This window comes from Branchiostoma floridae, chromosome 4 (genome assembly GCF_000003815.2).
Source record: "Branchiostoma floridae strain S238N-H82 chromosome 4, Bfl_VNyyK, whole genome shotgun sequence".
Classification (NCBI taxonomy): domain Eukaryota; kingdom Metazoa; phylum Chordata; class Leptocardii; order Amphioxiformes; family Branchiostomatidae; genus Branchiostoma; species Branchiostoma floridae.
This window is the reverse complement of record NC_049982.1, coordinates 34060597-34069771: the sequence shown is the minus strand read 5'-3', so window position 1 is coordinate 34069771 and position 9175 is coordinate 34060597. Positions and strand designations below refer to the sequence as shown.

At 43.6% G+C, this 9175-nt stretch overlaps 1 protein-coding gene across 1 annotated transcript in view; it reads right to left on the bottom strand.

Moving 5' to 3' along the window:
• The window catches only part of LOC118413798 (synaptic vesicular amine transporter-like), a 21051-nt gene that overhangs the window by 10169 nt on the left and 1707 nt on the right, over positions 1–9175 (bottom strand). Inside the window, exons 2-3 of the mRNA XM_035817331.1 lie at positions 5848–5888; positions 4615–4678 (exon numbers count right to left, since the gene is read on the bottom strand). Of these exons, the coding sequence (XP_035673224.1) occupies positions 4615–4678; positions 5848–5888 (105 nt within the window). The remainder of the gene's footprint in view (positions 1–4614; positions 4679–5847; positions 5889–9175) is intronic.

Below are 9175 nucleotides of genomic sequence, written 5' to 3'. Positions count from 1 at the left end.
CTTCATCCATGTTGTTTCTGGGAAGGGGGTGGTCAAAATCGTAGTTCGCAGGAAGAATTTGCATGTCTAAAGGGACGTCGTTTACAATATAGTCTGGTAACGTCCCTACTCGGGCGTTGAAATCGCCGCCAACTAGTATATCTCCAAGGTCGCTAAAATATGCAATCTCTTCCTCGAGTATATCAAAAATATCGTATGTTCTGTTGGAATGAATGGTAGAGCCTTTCGGACTGATATATACAGACGCTAAATATATATCCTTGTCGTGGTTAAATAATTGTCTGTCTATTTTAACCCAAAGGATGTCTTCACTTTTACTATTCAATCTAGTGACTAGGTATCTATATTGCTTTTTGTACATAAATATTAAACCACCTGAATTACGCTTAGCTTTCTTTGATTTGGTTCTATGACTACTGAAATAAAGGAAATTAGGAAAGGACAACTCACCGGTATGCCAGGTTTCGGATAAGGAAAAGAAGTCGAACCCTTCAATCTGACTAATGAAATCTCTATCATCTAATTTACTACCTATGCCATGTATGTTCCAGAAACCAAAGGATATGCCAAAGTTTCTACTGCTACTAGGAAAGTCATTTCTGTGGCACTCCTTAGTCTGTTTGCTCTTATGAGGGATGCACATGATCAGCGGGATCCATGAGGTCTGTCACTGAGTCCGAAAGACGGGTCTGGGGGATGTCCATACCAGCCCCTGTCCATGTGGAAGTAAGGGAAGGGTGGAGGTCCTATCCACCGGTGCTGTCCGAAGCCGACTGGGGGCATGCCGTACGCCTCAGCAAGGGAAGGCCACTCCTGGAACCACGGCGCCGGTGGCATCTGCCGGGGCCGGTTAGGGAAGAAAGGTGGGGCAGGAGCAGGCGGTCCGTCAGGTAGCGTGGGTGGGGTAAAGTTACCCTGTCTGTTGTTAGGGGTGCTGGCTGGTCCTGGTGAGAAGTTTCCCCACTGCGAACCTCTGTCCTGACCAGGTAGGCTCGTGGGCGCGCCCTTTGGTGCCCTGGGCTGGTTGTAGTACGAGTTCCGGGGGGGGAGGTGCAGGCGGTTTGGCTAGTCCGACAGAACTTTGGTGCTGGGGCAGACCGGGTCGATCTGGCGCCAGCGTCGTACGGCTTCCTTGCTCGTCGAACATGTTCCGCTGGGGCTTCCTACCTTTGCTTTGAGAGGAATGAGTAGTGTTTCCCCGATACGCGTTACTGGCGTTTCTGTGACCTTGGCGCCGAGGTGACGTTCCGTGGTTCCGCAATGGTGGAAGCCCGAGAGCCTTGGATGCATGTTTTTTAAGGTTATAAGCCATGGTTCTGACTCCGTCCCCACTCAGATGGTACCCGTCAGGTTCGTACATGTGGGCATTGTAGTCATCGGTGCCTTTCTATAGCTGTGGGTGGTTAACATAGACCAGTTGTTTGTTTGTATCACACATCTGTTGTAGATGTAGGTTTATAGCTGAGATATCTTCGTTGACTTTTGGACGGTACTTGGCGTTTCTTCTGGGCGGAACAGCGGAGATAACAACTTCCGCCTGGGGGAAGAGCGACTGTGCTGTGCTGACGGTAACCTCGAACTCTGTGATAACGGTGTCCTTTGTTTTGGCCATTACATCGTTCGTACCTAAATGAAGGATGACTGTTTGTGGAGTGATGCCTTCATTAGATATATCCTCTAGCACTGTGGGGGCCGAGAACAGGTTAGGGCACCAGTATGGCTTGGAGGTGTCTGCTGTGGGGCACAAAAGGTTAGGCTTTAACTTCTGTGCGTTTGAGTCACCAATTAAAACAACCCTTTTCCGCACTTGACCTTCCTGTCTGGAAACTGATGACGCTTCGTCATTTACTGTGCGGGTGGCGGCATGCACTTTTGGAGATCTAACTTCAGCCAAGACTTCAACTGCCTCTTCGACTGAACTTTCGGAGGTTCTCTCAGACTCTACTTGGTTTAACACAGCAAAGCGGTTTGAGGTTGTCAAAGTGTACTCTAAGTCAGGTTCTTCGGGGTTGTTTTCACTTATAACTTCTTCCTTTCTTGGAGCTGGCTTGGAGTGACTGACGTGTTCCGAAGACTTGATGAGATCTTTGACATTACCCACTTTAACCTTTAACTCTGTGAGAGTTTCATGTCATCTAGTTCTGATTTCAAAGCCAATGACGTAGTTTTGAGCGAGGAAAACTCTTGTTCCAGGTGCTGGACCCTGCTCCGCAGTTTTCCGTTTTCTTCTCGAAGCTTCCTGGATGCAGTGTCGTCATTTTTGCTGGTGCATGTGCATTTAGCAGACTCCATCTCCTTTCTCATGACGTCCAGGTGTCCGGATACACTTGTCTCAAACACATTGGATTGCAACTTCGAACTGGCCAGGCTTGCCTCTAGCTCCATGACGGCCCTTTGTAGCGTTTCAATTTTCTCGTGGAGAGCTGCCGAATACTGGTCTTCCTTTGTTTCAGAGGTGCTACTTTGTACGGCCTTTGTTCTGACGGTGTTCACATCTGCATTTGAACTGTGGTCAAGATTGGCCTTGCGGACTGTCATTGTTTTCCCTGCTGTGGTTGAGTCAGTGTTAATTGGTGGATCAGACAACATTGTTGTGCATGTAGCGACCCGTGGGACATGGCAGTTAATACAATAGTATTTCTCGTCAGTGTTTCTCAAAGTTGATTTAGTAGCGTCGTCGAGTCCAGTACAGTCAAAATGGGTCCAACTAGAACAAGTGCTACAGCCCACAAACTCGTCCCCTTCTACTTCACGTTTGTTACACACGGCGCAAATTGTTTCTTCGATGGGGGGTTGGAGCTCACTGGTGGTGCAAACTGGGGTAACATCAGCACTCTTCTCGGTCATGTCCGACAGCACCATACCTTGTAGAATGTTATAATGCGATAGGAACCACAGCAGGTAGCTTGTTCCTTGCACTAGAAGCTTGTTCTTATACACCGTAATGTGCAGAGAGCCGAGTTCTGTTCCGATCCGTGTGTCAGCGTCAGTGAAAGTGGTGCTGTACTGCACACCATTCGGGCCCCTGTCTATCCCGTCTACGCCATAATACGCTCCACAAACTGACTTCCAAGACGAGACTGACTCACCAGGTATATTAACGGTGATGCATGAAATGTTGTGAGTTACAGAGTAGCGTTCGGGGCCGCGAAGACAGTCAGAAGTTGTGCCCTGGTGCGTCTCGAAAAGTGAGAGGAACGCCGCGCTTACCTCCCTGAGCTCAGCACCGCTTTTCCTGTACACGTAGGCTTTTCTCTCAGCAGGTTTTAACTTCTTCGTAGCTTCTCGCTCCCTGGTGTAGTCCTGGATGTATGTGGCGTAAGATTCATGTACATCGGAGAATGTTGTCGACTCTGGCAGTTGTAGCAGTTCGTAGATCCGGCTTGGGGTGGGGGACGCCGCAGTCGCCATTTTGGACGCTTGGTGTCCGACGAAATCCACTCCGAGACAAAACTTCACAAAACTAAACTAAAACGTTCGTTTAAGATCTATAAAGTTTACAACTAGACAAAAACAACTTTAGAAACTAAATATACCCGAATTCCGGACTCAATTCGACCTCAAAAAGCGGCAAATTACAACATTTGTAGAGAGCGTAACTCGCGCGTCCGTCCAATCCGGTGATCACGTATTGAATCAAATAATAAAAGAATATCTGAGCCACAATAATTACATTCTTTTAAAAAAATTGACTGGGAAAATACTCATCTATTTGAATTCCTTTGAATATTTTAGAAACATTTTTAAAGTAACTGTACAAAAATATCTTTATTTAGAATAATTGTGAAACCTCTGTGTGATTATTTCACATTTACAAATATTTACAAATATTTGTAAACTTTGCCAAATGGTAAAAGTAGCTAATTACCCCCATAAAAGTAAGCCCTATTGTTGCATCTGTATATTTTTAGATTTCACTGCTGGGCACTGGTGGATCCTTAGTGGTGGGCCATTGTTGCATTGCTCCATACTTTGCAAGGATGTGTGAATTGCTATCTTCCCAGCCTACTGAACCATTTACAAAATATGGTAGAAAATGGTAAATAATGGTAGAATGCTGTTATCATTATTTAGAAACCATTAGAAGTATCCAATTCCACACCATGCATATTTCCAAAATTTTACAGGACCAGGTAAATTAGAATATGCTGAATTTGCTCATAAGCTAGTTCTAGTTCTTGAAGGCTTTTTCTTTTGATTGTTGATCTCCCTGCCTTCCGAACATTCTCACATGCGTGAGTGGGCAATAAAATCTCACCACCACTTCCTGCACCAGACGTAACGTCCTTTTTCGATTATTCTGTTTTATTTGTTATATTAAAATTGCATGGAGGCAATACAGAGGGCATCACAGGCAGCAATGTTGATGTTGGGTGCCATGGGACATACATATATTATATAGTGCAACATAGATTAAAGCAGCCATTTTGGTGGCTCTCTTTCCTAACATTATAGGATCCTCTACTTACAATACCCTGAGAACGAGACCTTTGCCCCGGATGCGGGTGGTGTATCAATGAATGACCTGAGTCAACTGGGGAAATCCTGCCGTGTGGCTAAATGATGATAAGAATTATCACATTTGCTAAGAATAAATGATAGACTTGAAACTACCTGCAGCAACGAGGATGTACGGGTCACGCAGCAGCTTGTGGAGAGGATCCCCAATCATGTCAACCTGGGGAGAAATATCAGACTGAGCTTTAGCATGAAGGCTCATCTGTATCCGTAAATGATGTTATATCATACCTGTGCCGCAATAACGTTTGATATCGGTGCTCCGGGCCGGGTGATATTCTTCTTAGTTGTTTCACATAGACTTCCATTGATTGAATAGAATACACACCACACAATCTACTGCAAGCGAACGGAGTTCATTTGTTCAAATTTTTCTCGAATTGATGATCTCAAATCATAACGTTTTAGGCGCAGGTTGAAACGATGTGCCGAGTTTAATCCGTTTTATGAGTAGGTTGGCAATTAACTGGCAGTTTTCCGACTGCCGAGGATCCGACCTGCGCCGCGGTCGGGCTGGTACCTCGGGTGATACGGAATTCACCCTGTTGTACTTTATATTTATAGCATTAAAGCTCAACTTTACCTAACCAGTAATTGGACTGACTTTACAAAATGGATCCTTCTACTGCATGCAGCTTTCGGGGTGATAGTCTTTGTTCGGAGTTGGACGGTAAACCTACGAAATGTAGTTGTCATACACCACTTATTCCCTGCTATTTGCTATAATTCATAGATACGAGAGCTTTGTGGGCGCAAATGCAATAAAAACATTTGTTCTGTAGATATTTTACTTTCAATAGAAACTTGTTCAGTTATCAATAGAAAATGTCCTCCAAAATCCGACCGATAAATAGATTTTTATGGCATCTATAACTGCACTTTTAATTTACACTCCCCACAAGAGCTGATTTTAGCCACTGACCACATTACTCAGGACAAACAAACGTAATACACGTCCGAAACTCACTCAAATGTCAATTTCGGGGCCTAATTATATTTTGGAAGGGACTCTTTGAGAGTACCTACACAAGTAATACAGGCACGAGACCTTTACACAGCCGTCTTTTCTCTATCAAAAGAGTCAAAACCCTAGATTTGGAACCGGATTTCTTTGAAGGAAGAGTGGATTGGGCATCTGTACCATCTAGATCACCGTCCCAATCTGAACAGAGACGGTGGTGGAAACTGAAGTAGACGGTCCATTCTGTGAACAGAGGCGACACAGGCTGTCTGGCACCATATTTCAGGGCAAAGTTAACCGTCTAACGTTTATATAAATTTATATTGATATAAATCAGGCAGCTTTACTACGTACGGGGAATGACAAACCTTTGTCTTGACGTTCGGTCTCAACACCATGAGCTGGAGTGCTACAATACAAATAAACCAATGACAAATCAGTGATGCATACAGTCAAATTATATATGACGTTCATTGGCTTGGATTGTGAATTGAAAAACTGTGTAAAGAGGATTTTGTACCAAATTCAGATGAAACAAGAGTTTGGAGACCCCATCCTTCCATGAACTATTTAGAGATTTCGAAAGAAAAAGCAATTAAATTTCTTATTCATTTGCAAAATCTATGCATGGTGATGTTCATGTTTTCATTAGTTAGTATATAATTAGCGTATGTTAAGGCCACAGTATGTATTTTTTATGGCTGACATCCTCTGGGTGACACAAACAGCCAAAATACTGAGATGGGGCCAAAAAAATAGCTAAATTTTTCAAAATAGACACCACAAACATTGTAACATGAAATGAATCAAAGCATGATATCACAGCCAACAAAGTATTCATTTATGTATCCAAGATGAACACTTCTGTAGTAAAAGTGACACTAGTGTGGTATTCCTTATTTTCAAGTTGGCAAATTCAGGCATGGCCACTTCTACAACTATCCAGCTTGTCTTCTAGAATAACACCAATGGCTACCTCCCTCGTGTCACTTCTACAAGGACAATTAATAGGATAGGGTATATAGCTTTGGCAAAGATGTAAACAAATATATATAATATGAGATATTTATTTGCATAATTTATGACGAAATCGTATGATTCCATTGTTTTCCATAACTGGACTTAAATAAATGTAACACATGTGATTTATGATAGGTAGAACATTGGCAGATACCAAACTCATTTGTATCATCTATGCAAAAATTACAAAACCACTTAATGATACATAATGGAGATTTATACATGTGACATGTTATTTGCCTGTCATCTACAAAAGATCTAAATATTTCATGGAGGTACGAGGTCGCCGACCTTTCGATTATAGTCCTTTATTAGACCATATGTGCCACTTCTCATGTGATATACAGCAACCACAACACACCATCAACTGATACCCTTAGGCTTTACCCATGACCTACATGTAGAATATGTCATTCTATACCAAGGGGGTTTAAAATAAAAACTTAACCTCTGCTATTGTACTACTGCCAACCACAAGGTGGTTATAAACGCTCTATACCTAGAACGGTCGGCGTCACAATACCTACCTACGTTCCAAATATCATCACAATCCATCAACAGATTCTACAAGGCACAAGTTTACACCACATAAAGTTCAATCACATACAACAGCCAGGTCCAAAGATGTAATACAAAAAGTGCTGCTGCAGTACCAAGATGAACAAACAGGGGGATTAAAATGAACCCTCATAATCTCCATCACCAAGCCCCCACCTACCCAACCACCATAAACTATCGCAATCCATTGTGCGGTTCTTAAGATATAACCTGACATACCGTCAAGTGTCACTGCCCTCGGAGGAGTAATCACTAGCGTTTTCACCTCCTCTAGAAACTTCGTCCCCCTCCCGGGGAAGGCTAGTCGGCTGTGACACCGGACCCGACACAGTATTCCACTGAATCCAGTATTCCAATGAATGGTTCTTACGTTATGCTGACAAATATTCAGAAATGCGAAAAAAAAATCCCTTGCCATGGAGGCTTATCATCAAGCACATTTACCATGTTGGGGGGGGGGGGGGCTAGCTCTAAATGTTATGAAGTAAATTTCTAGCGAGGTCAACGCCCATGAAGCCGGTTCTTTCAAATGCAGAGTAACCAATTAACGCCAGACCGGTGGCACGCGAGGGCCAGGGAGGAATGTTTCCCACCTATTGTCCGTCGATTACTAGCTGTTAGATACCGTCAATACATTACAAAGGGCATCTTTGTGGGGGTTCCTTTAGTTTGCAGCATGTATTTTTATGAGCTGGTCCCTTTGAATGCTGGTTATATAGAATAGAAGGACGGACTGAATAATCAACAAACAACACGACTTGAGTGCATAACGCATATATTTGACAAACAAAAGTCACAACTTTTGGGGGTGACAACATTTTTGGGGAGTGACAAGAAGCGAAACATTTCAGTTACAAAAGTACGACCGTATAGTGATAAAAAGTAAAATATTCAACAAAGAAAACTTGTTTAAAAAGTTAAAAAAATTGCACCACGTCAGGTTCGAACTCTGGTCCAAAAGTTACAAATCCAATCACTAGTCAACTACGTCACGAAGCCTTGAGGTTCAAGTTGACGAAAAAATAGAACTAAAGTGACAAAGCGCGTAATAAAAGAGATGGAAATAAACAGTAGGGCCGTCATTTCAAAAAGTTTAATGGCACGAAAACTCGCTACAGTCCCGTCATCTTTTGATCACCAAAGTAAACTTTTAAAACTGATATATAGAGTTGTTTGTGAGCAAGTAAAGCTCCCGCACGGTGCAAAATGACGAACAATAATGCCTGCTTGATTTGAGTTCACGGCATTTGCATGATAAGCAAGGGTGCGAAAAGCTCACAGTTATCGCCCAATGTCAGTGACCTGCCAACAGCTATTCGATTGGTCCTCGCTAGAAACTACTGAATGTCAAATAGTCTACACGGGGGGGGGCGGGGGGCTCACCGTCAACCCTGTTGTACGCATAATCTGATTTACCTCTCTGCTGTTTCTGTGCTGCTTGCCTTCTTGGTCTCTTGACTGGAACTCTTTGGTCTTCTTGTAAGTTTGGAATTCTTTCATCAGCGTTGCTCCTTTTTAGTTGCAGTTTCTTTGTGGAAGGCTCTCTTGTAGCGTTGCTCTCTCTCTATTGCTTTTAGGGCGTCAGCCGCTGGCGATCTTGGGGACAGGGATATCCTGATACTTCAGAAGGATAGACGAAGACGTTTCGTTGTTGGCACTGTGCACAGCTTACGCGTAGTGACCAGCCAGAGCTGTCGACAAGGTACGATTCTTTGGCACAGATTTACTAAACTGTCGATTTGCAGACTCATGTTTGTGTTCAATCCGTATCTTGTTGACGCTTCTTCTCCTGGCCTCTTCATGACCTTCTTCATGTCTTCTCTGTCGTTATAATCAGGCAAACAGGATTTTTCTTTGTGCCCTCAAGAAAGGAACTGATGCCCCATGCCATAGTGCGGCCACTGTTAAGGAATCGTCCGTGACTGGTGCATGCAGGATATCCTTCCTAACCTGGACCCTCGACAGTTCGGTTCTCTCCATTGTTGCTCAACAGTACATTACCAGACTCGTCTCGTACACAACATCCTTGAGGCATCAGACAGACCAGGCTACGTGACAACACTTGTTCCCACCGACTTTTCTAGAGCGTTTGACTATGTCCACCACCAGACTGCCATT